Below are 26,682 nucleotides of genomic sequence, written 5' to 3'. Positions count from 1 at the left end.
GATAAGGAACGCTATCAATGAACTGTTAACAACGGCAGCTGCAGAATTACATCAGTTAAGTAAAACTCCGGCAGACTGAGAAGGCATTGAGACTGCATGAGCTAACAGTGTAGGTACAAAGAAGAGACCTACAAATCTCTGAAAGAAGGTTTTGGTGCTGTTATTGCATGTACAAAGAAAGCTGCACAGCTGGCTGATGCACAAACTTTCTTAGTCATCAATATTGGAGGAACAAAGGACAGTACCACCAGGAAATCATATTTATATGTGCGAAGAAACGTTATTTGTATATTCAAGGACCATTTTCTTTTGTTTTTTAATTAGCATGAATCTTTCCTTCCCATATCCTCAAATATCACCTCGATTGATGCTCTATCATGTTCGAACAATTCACTCTCAAACTTGTATTATTTAAAGATGAAAATAGCCAAAGTCCCTATCATAGATGTGCAATATTTATTTCATTTCCAAAGACTTCCCCTTCCCCCCCCCCTCCTTATAGGGATTATAGATAAATAAAGAAAAAAAAATTAGTTTTAGTATCGGTATACAAGGTTAAAATACTATCTTAGACATATTTAGTCCATGTTTAAGAAATTGTGAAGTTGCAATCAATGAAAGTAAAAAGAGAACATGTATAAAATTATAACTTGTATTAAAAATGCAAAAATATTGTCAAAAGCACACAAAAAATTTTAATGCTGGGTGAAATTTGACATCAAAATAATTTTACAATTGCTACAATGTGATTAATTCAATGAAAGTGAGGCAAAGAAATTTGATTATTTCATAGCAGTAAGCAATTACAGACATCAAACAATTAGTAATACCAGCTACTTCTTTTCTCTTCCACTTTTTGAAAAATTTAAGTTACTATTTATTTTAAGTTCATATTTAATATAGTTTAAGTAGCAACTTTAATTAACAATGCTTACAAAATGATACTCTGAATTATTTAAGTTGCATAGGATGATTAATTTAACTGACGATATTCTGAGAAATGCAGGAAAAGAACTATGGCAATTCTTTATTTAAATTTTTAATATTGGGCTGGGATTACACTATAAAAGTTAGATAAAAGAACTTTTATAAAACTTGTAACACCGGCTTTAGAGATGCTAATGTCATTGTTCAAGAAACTTTTTTATGCTGAAAAAAAATTATTCTCTTCTTTATGTTTTTGAGGCTGGTTGTTTACTGGGCACTACTATGAGCAATAACAAGCTACATGTATGAACTATAATAGTCTTAAGAGAGAATGCACATTGAACCAATACGATAAATGATACAACCTGCAATTCAACAACTAAAAGGCTTAAATTTCAGGTTTTTTAATCAATCTGTGTCGAGCTGCAGGTTGTACTGCTTTTTGTGTCAGCACAGGACTTTATCTTCCAGTGGACGACCAGCTTAATGTATCTCTTGGTAGATAAGCTGTTGCTTTGCCTTTATCTTGATCTAAATTGTTTTTTATAACAGCACTTCTTGAATGGATATGATTATCATTAATGAGAAGGAATGCATTATGTATTAAATATCACATAAACTGATGTTCCCTGTCTGTTATACAAGCCAGTTCATCTCTTAATTTGGTAGAATATGAAAAAGCTCATAATGAATCACGAAAATGAAGTCAAATACAGTAGAACCTAAATTATTTGTGGTAATGATGAGGAAAAAGATCATGGAAAATCGAAAACCATGGTTAAATATAACTTTTTACATTATAGTAATCACAAAATATTTCAAATAATATTTTTATGCATTTTTTTTTTTTTGGTTTAAAATAAATATTTAGCTTCATGCTATTTATGTCAAATAATCTCAATTGAAATTAAGAAAAATGAAAAACCAGAAAAAAAACCTAATTTATACATACTGTACAAACCAGGTCTAATTTCCAGAGACTAGTAGAGCCTTTCCTGAGGCCCCTCATAATTTTATCCCCTACAAAAAAATTTTTTTTTGAACACACATTATATATTCGCTAATAAATCTTTGATAGTGACATTTGGAAATACCACTGGAACCATTCTCCATGGGTCTTTTTTAGTCAAAACTCTAACTTTTAAGTTAAGCTACAAAATTCTGAGAGTCGTAGACAGTGTCATTATATACATTGTTTTCAGTTTTTTTTCCCTTCTTGTTTTTGTCATAAGACTGCTGCTTACACAAAAAAGAAGTTTGGCTAATTCAAATAATCATAACTTCAATAATATCTATTCATAATATCGTCTAATATATATATAATCACCGTTACCAATAATTGCATGTTCAGCTCTTTTTTTACCTTCAGTGAAACTTTGAAATTTTCATATCACAGCTAATCTGTCCCTTAATATAATTAAGGTTCTACTGTCGTTTGTTTTTTAGTTCTGTATTTCTGTCTCAACCCATTGAATTCTCGTCTGCATGGCCCATGAAGAATTATCATTTCAATTGCAATCATTTTTTTATATTCACGGTATAAAAAGCATTAATCTGTATATTTTGTTATGTTTATTTCCTTTTCCACAAAAATTGGTTTATGTAAAATCAGTATTTTCATTTCTTGCTCATAAAAATAATATAAAAATATATTTATGAATACGTTTTCATTTTTTTTATCTAGTTTCATGACCCGTTCATTAGTTGTATGACTATATACTGTAATGGGAAAGAAGTCTCAGTATTCAGAGCCTAAAAAAATATAAGGGAAAGATACTGTTAATGTGATATGTAGTTTCTGTTGTATCTGTGCAAACAACTGAGTTGTTTTTGTTTTTTTTAGATTAAAAATATCTGTTGATATTGATGTGTTTGAAAATTTTTGTAATGATCAGTTGAATTTTTTTTATTTCAACTGTCTTCATCAACTTGTTTTTGTGCAAGTTAGAAGTAAGGCATGCCATTTATATAGTCATTTAAAGAAAACCAGCTGAAATATTCTTGTGTGCATGCATATTCATTAATATGTTGGGATGTCCCAGAAAAGTACTATTTTTGTCCATTTCTGTAGGTGTGCATCACACACAATTGAGGATTTATTCTTACACAGTAGTTTTGGGAAAATATATATACAAGTATCAAGAGTCTGGTTTTATTTGAAACATAACCTTCTAGCTAGCCCCAAGAGTGGTAAAAGTATGATCAGAAATGCTGGTAAGATGCTCAAGTATCGATTATACAAAAGCAAGGCAGGACTGACCATTTTATACTCATATATTTCTTCCTCTGCCATCTCAGTAAATTAAATTCAGGTCCTTATGCAACATGACATTCAATCAAAAGCCATGACATATATCTTCTATGAAGGTTGCCTGTAAGATAGATGAATTGAGACCTTTCTCATCAAATACCATTACTTTTTAAAGTACCACTCAGATAATGCTGAATACTCTCAAACATGGGGCAACCAGTCTTTTCTTCTCAGGTGCAAAAGAACTTTTAGTGATAATAGATTTGCCATACCATAATTAACCACTACTTGGTCAATGAATAATTTTTGTGGAACATCCCAATGCCCAATATCAACCACTTCATTTGGATGCTTCTTCAAACTTTTTCTGTTATCAACATGTTGAATAAAGTTATTCTATATACCAATTTTTCTCGGAATGTTCTATTAATTTGAGTCCTACAGATGATGTGAAGAAAATATATTTTAAATTTATAAGCTTTTTTTCACGAGGATATAAAGAGAAAACTTAGATGAATCACATTTTTATTCTACTTAATATTAAATAACTACAGTAATTTATGCAACAAAAAGTTTTTGATTTATTTGTTCTGAATCTATAATGAGTTCACTGCACATTTTTTATTAAGAAATATGTATATGAAACTCACGAACATGAAACATATGCATCTGCTAATAATGACGTGTCTTTATAAACTTTTAGCACTTTTTCGGGTATTTTCACATCAAAATCAATGAGTGCCAATCCATACGCATATTCTTTACCATCAGCAGTGACAATATGAATACTAAAAGAGAAAAAAAAATCAAGCTTTTAAACTGATTATGAACAATATAATTTAGTTTATGTAGCAAAAGGGTGAGATCTCTCTGTAACTGATCAACTATTTTTACTCAAAATGAATGCTAAAATCTGTAGCCTCAAGCATTTTACAGTAGCTAAACTTTGCCAATTATATGTTTGACATTAGATTCTATGATATAAAAGCACATGCATGCATACACCTGCAATGGTCACCCGAAGTTGAAGAAACAGTGTAACACATTATTAAGCATAAGAACTACAACTCTGTTGATTAAAGATACACTCTTAACTTATACATGTTTATTTATTTAGATAAAGGATCTGAATACAGCTAAGTCCTGACTAAAGCTTTTCATCAGCTTCACACACACACACAAAAGATGCAAACAATTAAAATATACACACGTATATTGAATTTCTTTTGTTCAACTTATACGAACTGTTCAATGCATATTGATCAGCTTTGTAAGGCTGCAGGTGGTATGAGGGATCTTCATCTCTTTTTTTTCAACCACATATGAAACCACTTTGCTTAAACTAGGAGAGTTGATTTGAAGTTATCAACTGAAAGCAATCTCATATTTTAATACAACACATAAAGACTTTAACATTGTTTAAAATAGGCTAATTCAACATACTTTTGGCTACTTAAACCTGAATTCAAAGAACGGAATGTGAGTATCAGGGAACAGTCTTTAGCTGCCAGAGCGAGAAGAAATTCCCAAATCTACAAAAAGCACAGTAAATGAAGCCATCTATTTAATTTCAAAAGACAAAATGATTAAAACATCATAATTCCATGTAATAATTTTGAGCCAAATATTAAACAACAATTCAATATACAGGCGAATTCTGTTTTAACGAATACCGTTATAGCGAAAATCTCGTTTTAACGAACACTTTTATAATCCTCCAGATACATTTAGATACGAAACAATGCAAAAACCCAGAATTCCTTTATAATGAAATTTCGTTATAACGAAGCAATTTCTACGGTCTCATGGGGTTCATTATAATGGGATTCAACTGTATAAACAAATGTGTAGCATACAACATCTTGAAAACTAAAAATATTCCCTCAAATGGTACTTGGATACATTATCATTATTCAAATCAAAAAACACAGGAAAGCATTATCAATTAAAGTTGTTCATAATCAGGATTGGATTTTTGGTCAAAAACTGGTTTAAACCGTCCAAAACTGTTGAAAGCCATCAAAAACCTAAATGAATACTTTTAGATAATATTTTGAACACAAGTTGATAACATGATGAGAAATTTACTTTTTTTTGTACATCACAATTTATTTTTAAACATTAATTTATTAAAATAATCAAAACAAAATATTAATCATAATTTACAATTTTGAATTTCTTGACAGAGAGTCTAGAACAGATAATATATAGTTTTATGGTCCATTTTATCTATTGATTACCTGTGTTCAATTTCTAAGCAAAATAGAGCTGCTTATTCCAAATATGTGTCTTAGGAGACCACAGGGTAAATTTTTTTACCTCAGACCACAGGGTAATTTTTTTTACTCAGTACTAAAACAGTCAGAAACTTAATTGACAATGTCGTCAGTCTTAGTTTTGTAATCAGAATAAGTTATAGGAGCTTTTCTTGAGCATCATATGCAATCAGCAATTAGCTTAAATTAAAGGACATTTTAGTCCTACAATTTAGTATTTTTATTGCTAACTACATTATAATGTTATGCACAATAAGGATACCATTATAGGTATCAGTGATTATCTAGATAATTTAATGATAACAGAAATAAAAATTAAATATAATGCATAAAAGAACTTTTTAAACAACTATCTGTTATAAAAAGAGTGCTGCAGATGGTTTATTTCAATACACATACATGCATATGAACAGTAGAAGAAATTTTGGAAGATTGAGAATCATGTTGAATTGGAGAATATATATCAAAAGTTCCATAGTTTTTCTTCAGCTTTTATATTATGCTCTATTCAAACTGTATATTTTATAGGAAAAAATACACATATATTACCCAAAATAATTCTGTAGAGAGCAAGAAATTGTTCTACAATCATATTAAGTATTTATTCTATGTATAACATAGTCACTTTAAAAATTACATGCAATGAATGTGTGTATTTTCAACAGGAATTTTTATATGAAAAAACTAATAATTAAAAATTTTTATATTGAATTTTATATTTTAGATACTTTTTGATGGAGGTTTTTAAGAGATTTTGACGTGACAGTCTAAACCGTTAAAAATTGCCATGTGCCAAGAACCTCCAACCCTGTTCATAATAGTGTTCTTAATGGGAACTTGTATGCATTAGGAGAGAGACTAATGAATTAATTAGTATGGTAATTTCCAATAAATAACACACTGGGATGAATAATTTACATTAATAAAATGACCAGGAGGAAAATTAAACAAGGTAGGAAAAAAATATTGGAATACCCTGAAATCAATATTTCAGAAAAAAAGTTATTGAATAAGATAAGATGTCTTTGAATTAGCAGCAACTGCTGAAAATTAACTTTCAAAGTTGTGTAAGTCACAGCTTCAGAATATGAAATCATGATAATTTCATTGGTAAGCATTCACAATAAATACACAAAAAAGACCTCGATGAAGTCACAAATGAATATATATTCAAAAGATAAAGTGCAAAAAAGTAAGTAAGTAACATGAGTAGATATCATAAATTGAGCCTCACTTTTCGAGACATATATTCTTCTTTTGACTCTGAATGCATCTGTATTTTCTTGCCCAGACATAATGGAATTTCAAATCTAGGCAAATTTCCAATGAACTCTGAATCATTATTTGAAGCATTCCTAAAAATCGTAAATTAGAGAAATCTAGATATATTTGGGAAAAATGATATATTTATAATGAAGGATTTTTTTAAATGCACATTAAAGTTATACCAAGGTTTAATTTTCACAATCGTGGCATCTTCACATATTTTCCAACCAAGAGGTAAACTTTTTTCAAAGAAAGGCATGAAAGTGTTTTAAAGAGATAGAAAACAGTTTTTTTTAACTTACGCTGACTGTTCCGTACAGTACAGCCTGTTGTAAAATTCATATATTTCGTTGATATCACAGTCATCTAACAATTGGATGTCCAGCATCCTTTTCAATGCTGAGTTGTTTGGCAATTTGTGGTCACAATTTTTACCTGAAAAAATAAAAGTTGGACAAAGCAAAAATTAGAATTTTCCTTAGTAGCTATGTTTGAGCATTGTACAAATTCAAAAAAAAAAAAAAAAAAATCAGTGGTCACATTGAAAACTTTTTTTTCATCACTTTCAGGTAATTTCAACAACTGCAGATTCAACTTTATAATCACTTTTGACTTACCAAATGGTAAGTGGTCCTAAAATTTTTAAAAAGCAAGTTATATCATTTGGTGATGTCACTCTTGTCAACTTTCTGTGTGTCCCTGAAACTTTGATTGTCAAATAACTCAAATCCTTATCAAGTAAAAATATAATTGTGAGGTTCTTGAATTTCTTTTTGGTTTGAGGTTCTTTCTTGAGATTCTTTTATGTGTCTCTTTCTGCAATTTTGGTTATTGTTAATAATTTCGGTATAGTGCAATGATAGGCAACTTTTTTAAGAGTGCCCAAAAAAATATAAATTCTATACTATAATTTCAAAATCTGTGGTGTGCTGTATAGAACTGCCAAGCAGCAGCAGTTTGCCCATCACTAGTATAGTTCATCAGTAATACATCACTGATCTGTAATAATTTTTAGTCTTTTGGTTAACCCTCTATTTTCATCCCAGTGAAAATATTTATTTTTCATTGTTTCTGCAAAAATGGATATAAATTGGTGGTGTTAGCAGATTTTTATTTACAGCAATTCATTAACACTGAAATTTAATTAATTGGGGGTGGATTTGCAATTAGATAAAATGACTAATTAAGGGTAAAAAACATAGTTTGGCTTGATTTTAGTATTATCTATAAACAGATAAAGTCTTGCTTAGAAAAGTTGAATAGTTTTCATCTTGAATTTTATTTCCAATTCTCTGAATTTGGAGAAATTTCATAAATCTCAGAACGTAAAATTTCAGCAGCACTAAAAAAAATGACATAGGTGGGAAACAACTCTTTCTATTAAAAAAAGTTTCGTATATATGTAGCCATATTTTGTATTGAAATGACACTATTTATTGACTGAAATATCAAATAAGAACTGAGAAAATAAATTGGTATAAAGGGTTATTTTGACCATGTATTTACTAGTATAATTATTCAAATAAACACAGGACCATAGACTATTATTAAAGTAAAGCAATTTTACGAGAGAATTTTTTAGAGATGAATAAAACTTTACTTCCAAAACCATTGAGATAAAAAAAAAACACTGACATGATAATGATTAACCATTGCGGAATGCGAGAATATTCGCCAAGATCTGCCCTCAGGGCTATTACAACGGCTTACGAAAGGCCTAGAAGGCTGATGTGACTAACCATTCACTACATATAGTATGTGTAGACTATATGAATACCTTATTGACCAACCTACTGATACAACTGACATTAATTGATATAAACTAATCCCATTTATATAACTTTTTTGAAAAATTTCAAACAGCCCAGGTTGAGAAGTAATCAAAATGAATAATTTGATCTCCCAATAGATTGCCCAGTATACACATCCTTTGAAAACTTTCACATGTTGTACTTATGCACAACATACCTATAAACACTTCAGAATGATATTACCAAGTCTCTCTTTTTTTTTTAAGCTGTTGATTTTCAGAATAAATTAAATGAAGACTAGACATCTTTGAACATATAAGAAATGGCAAACAAATAGATTTAATAAAATGCTGGAGATTACCACATACTCGGAGCAAAACAGCCAGCAGAACTATTAACACAAGTTTCAAGTTGTGAACTTTGTTCATGAATGAATAATGAGCATTTAATATCTTCACATTCTTTCAGCAATGCTTGGACTACCAGTGAAGAAATTTCTTCTTTGCACTTCCTGAAGAATTAATAATCAAACATAAGCATAAAATACTGTATTAGTTGGCTGTAAAATGTAAAAGATACCAGTTCGTATTCAATTTTTAATAATACTTAGTTGTGAAACATCAAAAGTTAGCTAACATATAAATTGTGTTAGTCATTGAGTGAAGAGCTTTGCACTGGCCTATCAGCTGGGTCTAGAATATTTGACGTTCCCAATGATCTGATGTGGTGAAATTGTTCTAAATTCATTCTAAAAAAAACACCCCTCTTTCTCTCCGAGAATTTTTTCTTTTCATTTTTCCTATGGGTGCAGTGCAAATAATTTCACTTTGAAGGGTATTTTTGAGAGAGACTGATGGGGGGGGGGGGGGGTCTTGATCTTTATGCTGTAAAAAAGGGGTGTCAAACTTGTGGCCCCTGAAGGAACTGTTGGCGACCCGCGATGTCCAAACACGATCCAAAAAATTCTGGTTTTTTTAAATGGAAAACATTTTTATATTTTTTTCAAAATAAAAAGTATGAAGAATTTATGTGAAAAATTTATGAAACATAACGAGTCGGTAGCAAGAGCCACTATATATAATGAAATCAGCTACATATTCAAAAAAAATTCCAAGAGTTTTAGTTTGGTTCCTTGTTTAGGAATGAATGATAATTGCTGCAGAAAATGTTTGTCTAAAATAATTATATGCAAGCAGTTCATGATACTTTTTTATACCGAGATGTACTGTGGTCCAAAGAATAACAGTGAAGGGTGATAATTTGTGTGACCAGTTCTAAGTACATTGTACATTGTCCTCCAATGTACATTGCTTTGCAATAGCAATCAACAAAATTTCAGGTGTTCAAGACGTGGCTCAAAAAACTGTTTCTTCAGGTTTGCAATGACAATATGAATATCACTGAAACATTTTTAGAAATGTTTTATATTCATGAAATCCCAAAAGGGGAAGAAATTTCCAATGTCATGTTGTGGCAAAATGCATAAAAAAAAAAATATTAATTTCCTATTTTTCTTTGAACAAACTAGTTGCAGTATGGAGAAAGATGCTGCTCACCGAATAAGGTGCTAAGCGAGATGGCACGGGTGATCGCTGATTGTATGTTCCCCCACACAATATTTCTATTTTGTATATTTTCATCAACTCCACCAGAGCGAGTGAGCTCAACCCAATAAAAAAACTGATGCTGGCTTCTAGTCCGTGAGTTATGAAATCCATTTGATCACCAACAAGGTGGTGGCCAAGATGGATCAAATAGCCAATGGATATTTTATATTATTCAATAAGATTTTCATGTCGTTTGTTGCATCCTATGTATAAATATATGACAAGTATAAGATAATAGATGAAATAGGATGAACCCCCTACAATTGCTTCTATAAAATATACCTTCATTCTAATATATGCACATTCATCCTTCTTAATGAAACCCCTGAACCTTTCTCCAACCTCGTCTGTAATCACCACAAAATATGTTAATCGCGACAGTACTTAATTGTCTAGGGAAAATATGTTGCAAAAAATTGTGTATGTTTTTTTCCCCTTCTTTTTTCCAACTCAAAATAAAGTGTTCTGGACTCTGCAACGAAGAGATCTCGGCAACAGGATAAGTCCAGTGGCAAAGTTTGGCATTCATGCATTCAGTATGGAGAAAGGGTGGTACGTCAGCAATGGCATACAAAAATATAAATTTTGCTTCAAGACTTAGGAGCAAAATTGAAGGAAATGTATTCAAACATTCTTAAACTGCAATCTTTCCATTGCATCATTCACAGAGTATCCCACAATCGAATGAAGGTTTTGAAAATGGGACAGCAAGAAAACTGTGATAGATATTAAATTCATTCTTGCAGAATGTAAATGTGCAGTCAGGAATTTCAGCTACGTCATTCATGTTGTAAGGGGTTGTACAATTATTAAAATAAAAAAAATTAACTTTTTATATGGACACCTTGTGCTCAAAAACCCAATCAGAAAACTGGTGTCGTCTCTCTTGATGCCAACAAGAAAATTTCCACATTTCCAAGTGCAGTATTCACAGAGATATCTGAATTTAAAAATCAGAGAAAAGTTGGGAAAGAAGCGTTGTTCATTAGTTTTTGTTGTTCTTTCCCAACTTTCCTCCGATTTTTGAATTCAAATATCTCAATGAATATTGCACTTAGAAACGTGGAAATTTTCTTGTTGGCACCAGGAGACACAGGGCAAGAGCTTTCTAATTGGGTTTTTGGGCACTGGGTATCCATATAAAGAGTTAATTTTTTTATTTTAATAACTATACAACCCCTCGCAACATGAATGACGCAGCTAAAATTCCTGACTTTGCACATTTATTTTCTGCAAGAATGACTTTAATATCTGCCACTGTTTTCTTGCTATGCCATTTTCAAAACAGTCAGTCGATTGTGGGACACTGTATATCAGTAGCCGGTCCTTTGCTGCAAAAAGTTGGGAATAATCTCAAGCCTGCGATGAACACTTTGAACTTCACCTGATCCAGGAGGGGAGAAGGGGGGGGGGGGTTTCAAGTAGCGCTTATTCCCGTAATTTCTTGAAAACGTGGAGAAGAAATTTGATATGCTACCCCATTACATAGAAATTTGTTTATTGTCTTGGCATGAAATTCTACAAAATATTTTTGTTTTCACTTTTAAACGAGGTAAAACTGTTTCTAGAAATGAAAGATTAAAAGATTTCATTTCTTAATGGTAAGAGATGGGTGCAATAACTAGCACTCTTAACTGACATTAACAGATATTTAAATGAATTAAACAACAAACTTCAATGGAAAGATAAGCTATTACCACATATGCATGATGCATTGACAAGTTTCAGATGTAAACTGGAATTGCTGAAAAGTCATTTAAAAGAGAATATTGTCAATTATTTCTCTGCGCGTCAGTTGGGTGATCAGTAAAAATCTTGGTTGGTAGGGAGGTAGGTAAAATTGATTTTATGTGGTTTATTTATAATTCTTCTTTCACTTCCTTTTGATTGCAATTGAACAGTTTTTAAAATGTTTATAATTAATTTCAATTAATAATTAAAAAATTTTAATTAAACCTACCAATTAAGAAATTTTTATTATTATAATTAATATATTTTTAATTATTATATTTCAATAATTGGCAGCTCACTTGAGAAATGATTTTAAAGCAAATGGTCCAGGTCCAATCGAGTTTGACACTCCTGATGTAAAGTATATCATTGTATCAAGAGAGGTGATAACATCATGTTAAAGGTAATGCTGAACATCATTTAAAAAATCATATATAGAAAGATAGATCTATCATTATATTGAGTATTGTTGCTGTGAGGTTTCACTACATACAATTGTTTAAAAAAGTTTTTTTTTAAGACTCAGGGATGGTGGAAAGCTTTACTTATAGTCCCCTTTTACAGTAATGGGTAAATTAGATTGAGATTTGACAGGTCATGACAAATTCCATGTATCTAAATGCAAGTTATATAGGCTAATGAAAATTACTGTGGTAGCGATATGATTACTCAATCTTGGAAAAATATATGAAATTAGTAAATACTTAAAGAAATGCTAGAATGATTAAAAATGCCTAACCATGTAAAAATTTAAAATTCAAAGAACTTTAATTAAACTCATTAAATACAGTGAAACCCTTGCTACAATGATACTCAATATAATAAATTCCTCTGCAATGACATTTTTGAAAATCTTGTTAGGAAGGGAATGCCTAGTCTAATGTTAAATTGCTGCCTCTCGATAATCCCTCAAGAATAATATTTTTTCTTGGTCTGCAGAGTATCGTTATATTGAAGTTTCACACAAATAAGAAGCATATAGGGTACAGGTGCACAAATACAAAAACAGATTCGCTTACAACTAACTCACTGATCAGACATTGATGCGTCAAAGAAATCTTCCATTTCAAAACTCAAGTCACATCTTTTCTCCTGGCAGTAGAGGAGCACCTTGTCCTGCACTTAAAAAAATGGTTGGGGGGAAGCAAATAAAACTACAGATGAATAATCAATTGAAGCAATACAATAATTGGATAGTAAGTTGCAATATAAATGTGTTAATAAAATCTTATCTTATGAATATAAGGATATGAATAGTATACATGAAAACCCATGCTGTGTAATAATTATTACATTTACCTTAAATATCCTAAAGTTGTTTTGGGGTGACTCAAACAGGGCCAGAATAGCTTTTTTCATTCTTTTGGGACACCTGCAAAATATTCAATGTAAATTAAAAAGGATGAGAATATATCACACATTTCTTTAGATTTCTGCTGCCAAAAGTTTTGTTTTTAAATAGAATCGCGCAAACAAATTTTCATTTTGCAAGAAGGACCCTGAAGTAATGTTAATATATTTTTGGAGAGAAGAGGGGACATTAAGCCACCTGCTTTCATCTTGTGTGTAAATGATTCGGAAGAATTGCACCACTTAGCCCAGCTACATACTTGAGAAAAAGCTAATAAGTGTCTGGGATGTAATTTTTTGAAGCCTTCGTCATTGGTCTTCAATGATTTTTTCTTTTAATTGCAGACTTAAAAAGAATGTGTTTGTATCAAGTTTTTTCTTCTTGAGGAAATAATATCAAAAAAAATTCACGAACATGAGCTCATTGAATTACATTCATTGAAACTACAATCAAAGCTTTTGATTCATGAACTGACCAATAACACTTCAAACTCATTTGCATCGCAAATTCTTTTATCTTTTGTTTTCATCCATTCTGCTTTTTGAAAGACACCCAATCCCAGTTGATCGTCATATGACATCACAATGTTTGGACTAAGAACCCCTTTGCAAATCCCTTGCCTAAATTGAAGCTTCATCTTTAACTGCTTTTTTCTTTAACAAAAAAAATAGAACTTGATGTGACTGCAGTTAATTCTAAGTCTGAAATAGAAAAAATAATGAGGTTCATGAAATAAATCATACTGACTTCATAGACCTGTTTCTTACTGTTTAGCAAAGTGATGAGAAGAGTAGTCACCCAAACCCAAGTAAGATAAAATGAAACATTTGGTTCCCCTATCTTGTATTGACAACACAAATGTATGAATAACCAGCTATTCAAGGGTACATTTTTTTTACATACTTTGTAATACTTAAAAATGAAATATTTAGTATGACATTGTCACTCGAGCCAATAACAATTGAATGTTTACTCTACCCATGTTAGTGTATGAATGTTATTTTTCTGAAATGTTTTGTAACATGTGCTTTAATACGGAATACCGTACATACACACATTTCTGGCAAAACTTGGGTAGCAAATTATAAATAAGATGAAACTGAGACAATAAATTGGATCAAACCAGCTGGTATACAGTCAGAACTCTCTATCTCGAAACTTACGGGACCGAAAAAAATTTTGAGATAGGGGAGTTTTCGAGAAATACAATTTTTTTAGTAAGAAAAACAAAGCACACCAAAAATGATGAAAAATTCTATTGATAAAAACTAAAAAATACCATACTATATTTTACCAAATATCAATGAAATTCTTGGTTAAGTTACATAATCAATGTTCAATCACACTGTATGCAAATATATTAAAATGGGTTAAAATTTTTTGTATTCAATTTAATTATATTTAAATACCTCACTTAAAATAATCCATAAGCTTAGACAGATGCATATTTGTTACTCTTTGAGCCTTCAAAGTCCATCTATACTAGCAAGAGATGCAAATATGGTGTATTCTCATTACCTCAGTTGGCCATATGTACTGCAATAATTTCGGTATCAGTCAAGGTGTTGCAAGTTTACAGTGAACTTGTCCATTTTCACAAAATCAGACAATGAAATTTCTAGCTTCAAATGATTTTTAGTAATGCCCCAATGTTGTGAAATTTCATTTTCAACATTGTTCTGAGAATCGTTGAAATTCGAGTGAACCACCAGATTTGATCCTTCATCAATGAGACGACTGATTCCAAACACGCAGGTTTCTTGAAGCACGGTTGGGTTTTTGACATGACAAGCACCAAATATAGGTTTTAAACTGTCAAAAACAGGCTTAAATTGTTGAAAAATGTCATAAACATAAATGAATGCTTTTGATAATGTTTTGAACACAACAGGTATATAACATGGTGAAAAACTTACTTTTTTGTATATTACAATGTTTTATTTTTAAACATTAATTTATTACAATAATTAAAACAAAATATTAATTATAATTTGCAATTTTGAATTTTTTAACATAAGAGCCTAGAACATATAAAATATAATTTTATGGTTTATTTATCTAAGCTACTGATTACCTGTGTTTAATTTGCTAAGTGGAATAGAGCTGCTTATTCAAAATATGTATGATAGGGGCATCTCAGAGTTAAGTTTTAGACTTCAGAAACTATAAATCAGTACTGCACCAATCAAAAACTTGTCAATGTTGTCAAATAGTGTTTTTAACCTGATAGATATACTAAATAACAAAACACTTTTATGTAGATTAAAGGGTTTTATATTCAGAATTATATAATTACTGAGAATCTATTTCGATATTTTAAATTTTCTGAACTGCCCGAAATTTTATTCCATGTAAAAATTCTCATGCAAAATTTGTTAATACGCTAATTAAACTCATTTATTTTCAACTGAAAATTTCTTAGAGCTCAGAGTGTATAAATTCACAGAGTTTTAAAGAGTATTTGCAACCAAAGCAGAGCCGACAGGACTTGATACTCAAAGTATTTGTTTTGCACATTTAAAACTAAATAGAGATTCAATTGGAAAACCATTGCATATTCAATACATGAAACATTTATTTTCTGATTATCTTGCATTAGATCATTGAAAAAAAAAGAGTTGCACTGTTTTTTGTGACAATATCTAGCAACTAATACAAAAGTAAAAAAGATGTCTATATCGTTGTAATCATTGTGATTTAGTAGAATTTATATACAAGAAAAATCCAAGCTTACCCACTGAATAAGTCCAATGGACAGTATGTACTTCTTCTTGCAATCATTTCTTGTTGGAGCTTATAAATAAAATATAAATATAAATTTATCACAATCAAAAGACTGAACTATGAAAGTACAGCTAAAATGCCAATGCTCATATCAAAAACTGTAAAATCAAGTCATTAATATTATGATCAAACCCAAGAAAACCTACATAAATTGTCATTTTCTTTGGTTTTGGATGATTGCATAAGAGTTTGAATTATATTTAATATTTTGTAGACAATAGCCACTTTATTGTGCTGTCTGGATTTTATAGGGTTTTTTTACTTTATCTGTATATACAGTAAAACCTGTGTGCGGAATCAGTCAAAGCTGGCCACAGAGTCAAGGTCATAAAAAATGAGTGGAGGTTGGTTTTTGAATTTTCAAACCTGCCTTTAATGATACTGTTGGGATCTAAATATTGTTATAGACAGATTATCATTGTAGATAGTTTGAGCTGTTTGTATTGAATAGGAATTCCACTGGTACAAAAGAAAATATCATTATAGACAGTATCATTACACACAGGTTTCACTGCATTTGTACTTTATCCTAGTCTGTTGTTTAGCAAAAAGAAGAATATCCTTTCAGTTTATAAGAGAGATATTCGTACAGTTAAATATGTGGATACTCATTTCCATCAGTTACTGGAGCATAGATAGACAGAGTAACTTGATAGAAAGTGTTGTTTTCTATTTAGAATTCATAGAAAAAAATGTGTGTGTAATATTCCTAATACATTTTTTTTTCTTTTTTGCAATCTTCTCCATAAAAAGTAAATATTCTTCCGTCATAAAGTTAAAAATACAACATGATTTATTTGATTATCGCATTCAACCTGATTTTTTAGACAAAAATTTGATTATTGAGGGAATTTCACATAATTTATTAACACTCTTGAAATGTGTTAGAAAAAGATGTTAAAGAGAAGGGGAAAAAAGCTTATTCATTGGTAAAAAATACAAGTACAGGTAAAACTTACATTGTAATATTGTCTCATGCAGTAAGTACATATATTTGGCCTTGCTGAAAGTCTGGGATCTGAAACCTCTTTGAGAAATCCCCGTTTCGGCTGTGCGAATAGAAAGCATCCATAAAGAACTTTTTAAAAAAACAAACAAAAATAATAAACACTAAGAATAAATGCAGATAAAATGATTCATAGAAAACTCAAAGAGATAAATAGGCTAATACGTTTTCAATTACCTTAATTTCAACAGCTATAACTGGTCCATGAGTCTTCACATCAGCAAAATACCGAGGTAAAGCTGAACAAAAATCTGGCAAAGCAAGTGCATAAGTATCACACACAGGAAGGATTTTCTTCTTCCTATGATCTGAATAAGAAAAACAAAAAGCAACCACAGAAACCATTAACTGAATGACCAGTTCAAAAAGTAGGAACGTTCATAGTATCAACAATAAATATTTTATAGCCAAAATTCCTAACTATCTATGAAACATGAAAATTCTATTAAATTTTTGCAGACAGATAAATCAGAGTGATGATTAGTGATAGGATTTTTATGGCCTAACAACCTAAAAATATGCTCCATAAAAAATGTATTTATACCCTAAAAAAACCTAAAAATATGCTTTTGTATACAGTCTGACCATATTTTCTCGATAAAAATACTGGAAATTACTGGAAATGACAAATCATTGCAAAAAATTATGCCAAAGGTAAGTAAAATTGAAAATTATTACTAAAATTGCCAATCGCGGGAAATTAAGCTAGGGAAGAGAGAGCTTGGGAAAAAATCTCTCTTTATTGTTATGCTGAAATATACAAAATAACGCTCCAAAATATGAAAATACGGAAAACTAGGGTAATCGCACAGTAACAGTAGGTAACACACATAAACAAGTGTTTCAAAAGTTCCATTAATTATTAATTGATATAATGAGGATGCTTATATTTACATTTCCGGCTTTTACCATGACATGTACAGAACATCAATAACTAAAATTGGCTTATTATGCACTGTTCACAGCCTTAACTACCCATCAGAAAATTACGAAATTTCTGGAGATGTTTACATAGTTACCTTAGCTTCAAATTCGGTCACATATTTACAAAAAAAATTTGCATGTTGCATTACATACTTGCATTACAATAGTATGCATTTCATAGGTTCCTCATAGGTAATTATGGCTATAGACAGCTCCAAAAATGTCAACTATAACTCTGAGGGGCTTATTTTTAAAAGGGAACATTTCCACTTTTTTTTTTCCAAAACTGTCAAAAATTTAGACTGCTCATCTTTGGGATGTGCTTTGTCAGATTATGCAACAGAGTTTATTTGAATAGGAATATTTTTACTAGAAATTACAGTGTAAAGTTTTTTGCTTCTACCAGAGGAGAACATATCCAACTTGTTCATTTAATTCAGCATTTTTCATCCAAATGGGAACATAACAAAGCAGTTGTCCTACTGGTATTAAGGAATTTTTTTTCAAAACAACATATTTTTCATAAGCGCTTTCGAAAACGCATTTTATTATAAAACCTCTCAATAACTGACACACATGGGACCAAAAATTTTGACCGCTAACAAGGAGTGCCCGTTAATGGATAGTAAAATACATTGAGTTCCATCTGTGTAGTTTAAAAAGCATCCATTAGTGAAGGTGTTTGATAACGGGAACATCCATTATGGGAGGTTTCACAACAGAATGTTTGTTTCTTTTGTTACTCATGAGAGAGTAGTATGGGTACCTTCCTTGGCTAGATGAAACCTTCTTGAATGAACAGGTGGTGTAGAAATTTCATATTTTTTTTAGGCTTAAACCAGCTTCAGTTTTAATCAAAAGTAACATTTACACTAATTTTCTTTCTGAACAGAACATTTCCAAAATTTAAATGGAGATAATTCCCTTGAATGTTGATTGATAAACATAATATTTAAATATTCTTATATCCTTTCTGTATGCTACCTTTTGGGCTATATTCAACTTTCGTAAAGCAGCCTATTCCAGAGAAAAAACGATTTTTACTTCTACAGCAAATTTAGCAATTTTGGAAATGTTCCCTTTTGAAAATAATCTCTTCAATTATAGAAACACTGTATATATAAGAAACTTGCAGAATGAGTGTAAAAAGAATGCACCAAAGAGTGTGCCAAGGTTTTGCACAACTGGGTGTTTTTGTTAGAATCCTTTCTGAACAAAGAGTACTGACAACAAAATGACTACACAGCATATATATGGCTATCCCCCACTAATACAAAAACCCCAAGCTAAGCAGCCACCATCCAAAACCTCTCGATGAGAGACATTGATCCAGAGTCATAATCAGTTATAAACTGTATGTCTAGTTAATCACTGTGTGCATAAAATGACTATTGTGTGACAAAAATTACCAAATGATTGTGTGAATTTCACATCATGTGAATGATGGGATCAAACATTATGAGATTGTTATCTAATTAACTTACTGGGTCTGCAATACTTGACAATATCGGTAATGGCCGACACATCCTTTGCATTAAGAGTTATAATATCCTAAATTAAAGGAAAATTTCATCAATATGAGCTTTTGCTTGACAAATAAAAGAAGCTGAAGAAAAAATCACTTGTATAGGTGTATATTGTTTTATCCTATCTGAGTTAAAACTTAGATGCATAAAAAGTGTTATTTTAAAATAGGCAAAGAAAAGTTGGACAGTGTCCTCATACTAAAAAAAGAAGTTAGAAATAACATTTCAAGACGAATTTTCACAGCAACTAAGCACCTGACACGTTTTGGCACACTTTAGTATCATCCTCAAAAGTGAAAACTAGAATAATGCATTTCTAAATCTTTAAATTAAGTGATGAAATGTCATTGCAATTCCTATGTTGCATCATATTGGACAGTCTTTTTTTTATTTTGTTTGATAATTAGCGACTTCGTGGTTGTCAAGATTTAAAAACCCAGGTGTCAGGTCGCTATGGTGATTAAAAAATTGACATTGGCACCTAATTTTTTTTAATGTATGATTAACTAAATTTAAGTCTGAAAACAGCAAAAAATTATCAAAAATTATGTCAGTGGACATCTGCTAACATGGAAAGGAGATCCCTAAGTCCCAGAAAAGTAGAACAACACACTTGTTTGGACTGATATTGTAGGGAAAAAAAATGTTTGATGCTTATGGAATTTTGTTAAATTTCTTCTTGATTTGTCAATCCTTAGTCGTTGGTATAGATACAGTTTTTGCCTTTGACAGTGGCACTCAAGAGTGCTGAAACGTCTCAGGCCCTTAACTGCTTTGAATAATTGTCTTGAAACATTGTTTATAATTTAATTTGATTTATTGCTATAAAAGTAAAAAATAAATACAATACCAATTGAAAAATAGTTATGCTTACGGGAACTGATATTAGGCTTTCACCAAATAATGGCACAAGAATATCCTTAGTATACCTAATGAGTTTAGAAAATTTCTTGAACAGTGCATCTTTATTAGGCTTATTCTGGAGGAAAGAAAAAAGAATGGCAAAATATTAACAATAATTATTCAAGTCATCCGTTATATAATTTTAGCTATTACTGCAGTGAAACTTTGCTACAATGATACTCAATATAAAGATAAATCTCTATACAACAATATTTTTTGAATCTCGTTTGAAAATGTCTATACTCTAATGTTAAACTGCAGTGTCTCAATATAATGATAGCTCCTCTACAATGATATTTTCTCTCGGTCCGTACATCAAGATATCACAATAAATAAAAACTTTCGTACAGATGTCAAAATAATGTGTGCTGTTTTCATAGATGTCACTAGTCTGTTATAAGTTATAACACTGTCATATAGATGTCACTGTTTTTGAATATGAACACATAGCCTAGTGCTGATTCCAATGATCAGTAATTTAGTGAACGGAAAATAGTCTTACAGACGGCTTGACAAAGAACAAAAAGATTATCTATGTAAAGTAAAAGTCTATTATAACGAAAAAAAAAAAAAATTCAAATAAAATTTGTTATAACAAACACAGAGAAAATTGTCATTATAATTTTCATTTTTTTACTCTGTCTGGTTATAAATTTTAGAAAATTCCTACGATACCTCTATTATAATTGTCTTTTAGCTCATTTTGTTCCAATTTAATCAAATTATCAGAGCTCCAGTCGTAAAATTGGCTTGTGGTCTCGCAGCAGTTTATTCTCTAAGATATTTTTGCATAAAATTTCTAGCGCGTATCTAGTGTTGTGTATGATTTTTCAGTGCTGCCATCTATATCTCAGAAGTGAAGTGAGTAATGTGTAGTGACTGGATATTTGTACTGTTTGTAGGACCGTTGCTCTCTGTGGCGAGAGTTTTTAACAGGGAGATCGGCTCGCATTTGCGCCTCGAAGTTGGGAACCACAGTAAACCAACTTCAGCCGACCACCACTGTGGTGACAGTGGGGCTCAAACCCGGGTCCCCGCGATGCGAGTCCGTCACTATGACCACTCGACCACCACAGAAGCAACATTGAAGGAGCTGAAAGTTGGCAGTCACCCTATATATATAGGCACCCGAGTGGCATGGTGGTAAGATGCTCGTCTACCACTGTGAAGGTTGCTGTCACGGCCCCGGGTTCGAATCCAAGGGGGAGGATATAGTTAAGATATTTTCCCTAATGAGCTTGAGGCGACAGTGCCTTCATTACCAACCCACCTCATTAATGGCAGTAAATTGCAATATAGTGATATGGCCAGAGTTGGTGTTTGGTGAAGTAGTAGATCCTGAAGGGCCCCCTCCCCACTATGGCCTTGGAGTAGGTAGTCCAAAATTTATTATTTTCATCATTTTGGGACACTTTCTATCAAAGAATGCTACTGAAGTTCAACTTCAGTACTATTTTAAAGAAAAGTGACAAGAAAGGTAGTCAAACACCTTAACATAATAAAATTTGGTGATTCTGGAATTGCCAAATTTTTCAATTCTGGAAGAACAAACATGTGAGATAGAAATTTGAGTAAGAAAATTTAGGCTATTAAATCTATTCAAGGATAATCAATTTCACTATAACAGAAAGAATGAAATTCCCCAGTGAAGCAAGGATTACAATTTTCAATCTAAAAAAAACAGCTCACAAATAAACTGTGAAGAAATGAGAGGAAAAGTTTATAAATATACTTTATCAGTAACATCTGTCTTTTCAAGGCGAATCACTTTATCTTCCTGCAAATAATAATAAAAAAATATATATTTTAAGATCTAAGTATTAAAGTGAATAACACTAACATGATTTGAGAAACAGACATGGTAAAATCATTGGGGAGAGGGGAGAGGCTTATAGTTGTCAGTAATCAAATAAATACAGGACTTGTGCGCTTACACAAGAAGTGAATAAGGTGTGTTGCATTGTATAGTCATGAACAGTGCCCACATTAAATGCAAGTGAATATGCATTTGCATATTTTGGCCTTTTACAGTATAAATGCATAAAATAGGAAAAAAATTTCAGAATAAGTACATTATTGCTTGCAATCACATTTTTACAATTTTTCAAATGAATGTTGCTCTTTATATCTGCTTAACATCAATTGTTGTCTTTTTTTTCGCTGGATATGAACAATCATCAGTAGGTCGTATCCTGCTTACATAAAAGATAAATAACATTTACAGAGAGATGAAATTTAGGGAATTACTGAAGTTGTTTATATATAGCCTCCGCTGATGTCCATTACTCAAAGGTGTATTTATGGTTTTGCTGCCTGTGGGCTGCACAAATTTTGTTCACGTTAATTGCAAATTCTCTCATTTTAATGTAATTTTCTTGACCACTCATTCCTCGAATTCACCACTTTGTCCTATAACTCGTTTCGTTCCCTTATCTGTAAATATGCCTGTGTGTCTAGATCCTTCTTTTGCTCGCTCAAATGCTTGTATTTTTGGTTACTCATATGCTCACACGCACTCTCTAGGTCATTCTTTTGGCCATTCACATACTTCCACACTGTTTTGGTCACCCATATGCTTGCACATGCTCTAGGTCACTCTTTTAGTCATCACACTCATACGTGTACGCATGCTTTTGTTTACTCACATGCTTGCAAACTCTCTAGGCCACTCATTGACCTAGTCTTTCTGTCTGGACACAGGCGGATTCATGGTTAAAAAATTTTGTCACCCTTCTCCCGTGATATACTAATTTTCTCACCCACTCATTCCAAAAATTTGCCACCCTCCAAACTTGTTGTCCTTGGCCCACTAAGCACCCCATAAATATGTCACTGTTCTTACTCAAGCTGGCAGGCTATATAGAGAGGTCAGTTTTAAAATTATTTTATTTCATCCGAGACAAAGTCACAATTAAAATTTTTGACAACAGGTCTTTCTTTTACGCAACATAAGATGACCCAATTACTGTATAGAGAAATGGTAAATTATACTAGTGCACACCACTACTAGGGTCACAAACTCACCCTTATATCTCAAGAAATGCCAAATTTCTTTTTTTTTTGTCAGGCATCATGATTTTCACAATACCGAAGATGTTTGGTGAGCAAAAAACAAAAAATAAATCTAGATCAACATGGAGCAAAAACCTTGGCAAAACTAGCTCTGCTTATGGAATCTTAACCTGTAAGAACCTGCTACGTTTGCTTAGTGCACAAAACCTCACGTGCAGAGAAAAAACTGTCTCACTTGTTGACAGTAAAAAAGTGACAAACTGATCCTTACCATCACTTGAAGTACATTGATTATCAAGACAAGAACGGAAACTCCGACCATTCTTAGTTTTGAGCAGGAAGCAAAATACTATTTCATGACATGAGGGAAAATCTCACGCAGCGAGTTATCCCGGGTTAACCAAATGTGAAACTTATTTGCATGAAAATTACTTTCATAAATGAATATGCAGACATGTCAACATTGGCTTAAAGCTCGTCAGTAGTAATGAATGTTCAGCTTTCCCATGGGGGGGGGGGAGTACCCCCTAGGACAACATAATTGTAGTACAATAAAAATAATCACTCAAAAATGTAATTTTTTTAATTTTAATTCAAAGTTCATTAAATACAGCAAGAAAGGTAGTCAAACACCTTAACATAATAAAATTTGGTGATTCTGGAATTGCCAAATTTTTCAATTCTGGAAGAACAAACATGTGAGATAGAAATTTGAGTAAGAAAATTTAGGCTATTAAATCTATTCAAGGATAATCAATTTCACTATAACAGAAAGAATGAAATTCCCCAGTGAAGCAAGGATTACAATTTTCAATCTAAAAAAAACAGCTCACAAATAAACTGTGAAGAAATGAGACCACCTCATTGAACACCTCATTGAACACCTCCACCTCATTGATTGAATAAGCACCTCTGTGGCACTGGAATGTGAAGGGCTCAGGCCACATGAGGCCCCCTCTACACCTCCCAAAGCAACGTTCTGAGGTCACAGAGTACCTTAATAATTCATGAATATTCAACGCAATCCTAATCTTCATGCCCTTTGTGGACCATATATAGACGTCTGGCCACCCCTAGTCTCTCATCCCCATTTTCTCCGTACCAGAACTCCTCCGGCACCTACATGAAACATTCTTTCCAACACAAGTTCTGCGAGCTCGACCATGCACTATGCAGATGAAACCGGGTTCTGGCCCACCGCACTGAACTATTCAAAAACCTGTTTTTAGAGCAGTGTGGGGTGGTTTTAATGGAAAACATATTTTTGCGCATGCAGGCATAGAGTAGAGCGGTTGGTTTAGACGCGACTTTACAAATTGCCTTTTGCACACAGACAAAAGTCGGCTCAGAGTTTGTCTTCTCTTGAACTCTCTCGCATGCATATATGAATCCATCATTATGTATGGCAAAGATCGATGCAATTTTATAAAAATACAAATAAGTGAAACATCACAAGAAACTCAAAGACCCAATTTTTTTAAACCGATTTCCGTAGTATTGAGAGTGTTTCTTATAGCTTTGTAGCTCATTGCAGCCGTCCGTAGAAGCTACAGTTAATCTGTAGCAGTTGGCAATTCTGAATATGCACTAAGAAATGTATAATATGCATGTAAAAACCATGTTTGCTTGTTTTGCAAGGTATTTAACTTTTTTTTTTGAGTGTTAATACATGTTTTGGAATTTTTGTGACAGTGATTTTTTAGTGCACATTTTTGCATATTTAGTGCGTATAATCTAGTCTCTAGTGTCATGCATAATTGTGGGGGGGGGGGGGGCTAATCACAAAATTTATTGGGGGGGGGAGAGAGCTCGTGCCCCAAGAGGTTCTAGCGCCTACGGTCATGATGTACGCAGCAGCAAATTATAATTGAAATCAAAATGTTTTTTAAATTCAAATACATATTATACCACTCACATTTCCCATCACGAGACTGATAACAAGGGAACTATTACCCTCAGCCCGATAACTACAGTCTTTCAAATCACTCAAGGAATTATCAAGAGGATCAAGCGCGGCCATCTAGCTCGAAATATCACGAAAGTTTATTTGCATTTATGCAATCTCAGGCCATTCAAAACAATAAAAATCAACGCCTTTCACACATTTCAAACCGAAACGAGACGGCTCTGACCACACTGCTTTGGCTCTGATTAACTCTGAAAGTTGCATCTTGTTTGTTTGTTTTTTTTCACTTTCAAGTATAAGCTACTACAGATGTCGCTTTCGTACAGTACGTAGATTTAAGATGGCGTATAATTAAATGATGTTTGCGTCACTGAGCTATAAGTAAACTTTACTTATAGCTCAGTGGTTTGCATTGCTCAGTGTTTTCTAAAGTGTGAAATTCACCCACTGTGGGCATGGGCCCCCACGAGGGTGGGGCTCTAGCCCTGGAGACGGGGACAATTCTCACAATTTTTTGTTTTTTTCATGCTGTAAATTAGCTATAGAAGGGAGCCCATGAAAAGCATGGCATGAGGGCCCGCCAATGTTCTCAGCCTAGGGGCCCTGCCCCAGGATGTGGGGGGCCATGACTGTGGGGTATGGTGATGCAACATATGAGGGGGAGGGAGCCGTTTTGATGCATGGCGCGTTAATTTAATTAAAATTTTTTTCTTCGAGTAATTTATTTATATCATTATTTTTTCAACTTGCCATTATTTTTTTTTATAATTCTCCAATGGGCCGTGGTCGGTGGGGTCCTTTAGGGTCCAGGCATCCCTTATTGAAAACCACTGTGCCTTAGAGGAGGTATAGTAGCTCTATACCTTGAGGGGGTGTGATGTCCTATCTAAGATGTGCCATCTTAAGGGCTATTTGATGAAACTGAGAATGTCTCCAAAAAGGTCATGTGCTATCATGCTTCTAAAGAAGCACGTCTCTCTCTCTAATTCATCGCTCGGAGCACCAGACCAGCCTGTTTCCTCCTGTAGTTCATAGTGCCGACCCCTCTAAGGTGGTATGAAAAATACTCACTGCGAAACTCACTGCTTTCACAGAAGAAAACAGCAGCAATTGTCTTGAGAATAACATTATTCACTCAATTTCACCATAGTCCTCCCATGGGCGGTCAGGGATAAATCCAAATATGTTATAATTTTTTGTTATTTTACACTATAAATTTACTTTGGAGGGGGAGCCCATAAGAATCTTGCCTCGGTGTCCCCCCACCCTCTGAATGAATGAACGCCACCGGACTTATCCCGTTCCTGAAATCTCTTCCAGCCTAGCTTCGTGCCACTGTGGTGGTCAAGTGGTCCTAGTGACGGACTCGCATCGCGAGAACCCGGGTTCGAACCACACCGTCATCACAATGGTGGTCGGCTGAAGTTGTTTTTTTGTGGTTACCAACTTCGAGGTGCGAAT

At 32.5% G+C, this 26,682-nt stretch overlaps 2 protein-coding genes across 5 annotated transcripts in view; one reads left to right on the top strand and one right to left on the bottom strand.

Annotated features, from left to right (window-relative positions):
• LOC149078785 (uncharacterized) overlaps nucleotides 1–2,794 on the top strand; it is a 114,134-nt gene extending 111,340 nt beyond the window's left edge. For 2 of the 4 annotated variants that reach the window (XM_089240893.1, XM_089240894.1), the window contains exon 12: nucleotides 2–513. In XM_089240893.1, the coding sequence (XP_089097019.1) occupies nucleotides 2–79 (78 nt within the window). In that variant the 3' untranslated portion in view covers nucleotides 80–513. Of the gene's footprint in view, nucleotide 1 lies in introns of all 4 variants that reach the window. The other 2 variants (XM_089240896.1, XM_089240895.1) reach the window with 2 other exon arrangements.
• An 895-nt stretch (nucleotides 2,795–3,689) lies between these two features.
• Nucleotides 3,690–25,464, bottom strand: Ipk1 (Inositol phosphate kinase 1). Its single transcript, XM_089240892.1, has 14 exons — nucleotides 25,231–25,464; nucleotides 22,036–22,080; nucleotides 20,275–20,379; nucleotides 19,359–19,425; nucleotides 17,128–17,258; nucleotides 16,904–16,993; nucleotides 15,895–15,953; nucleotides 13,109–13,181; nucleotides 12,840–12,925; nucleotides 8,840–8,982; nucleotides 7,023–7,155; nucleotides 6,689–6,809; nucleotides 4,622–4,710; nucleotides 3,690–3,966 (listed from the first exon to the last, which is right to left on the bottom strand). The coding sequence occupies exons 1-14, from the start codon at nucleotides 25,333–25,335 to the stop codon at nucleotides 3,825–3,827; spliced, it is 1,389 nt and encodes a 462-aa protein (XP_089097018.1). The 5' UTR covers nucleotides 25,336–25,464; the 3' UTR covers nucleotides 3,690–3,824.
• Nucleotides 25,465–26,682: the final 1,218 nt, after the last annotated feature.

This window comes from Pholcus phalangioides, unplaced genomic scaffold (assembly GCF_987345545.1).
Source record: "Pholcus phalangioides strain wild (caught in Gottingen) unplaced genomic scaffold, Ppha-v1.0 ptg000013l_1, whole genome shotgun sequence".
Classification (NCBI taxonomy): Eukaryota; Metazoa; Arthropoda; class Arachnida; order Araneae; family Pholcidae; genus Pholcus; species Pholcus phalangioides.
The sequence above is the reverse complement of the archived record's forward strand: the minus strand, read 5'-3'. Positions and strand labels throughout refer to the sequence as shown.

What these genes read in the sequence shown, in the direction of transcription:
- Ipk1 (XM_089240892.1), bottom strand. Translation starts at nt 25,335, where the DNA reads ATGGCCGCGCTTGATCCTCTTGATAATTCCTTGAGTGATTTGAAAGAC. An exon ending in GCATGAGACAATATTACAAT is followed by an intron (nt 15,954 to 16,903) that starts GTAAGTTTTACC and finishes TTTATTTATAAG; the next exon opens with CTCCAACAAGAAATGATTGC. An exon ending in ACAACTTTAGGATATTTAAG is followed by an intron (nt 12,926 to 13,108) that starts GTAAATGTAATA and finishes TTTTAAGTGCAG; the next exon opens with GACAAGGTGCTCCTCTACTG.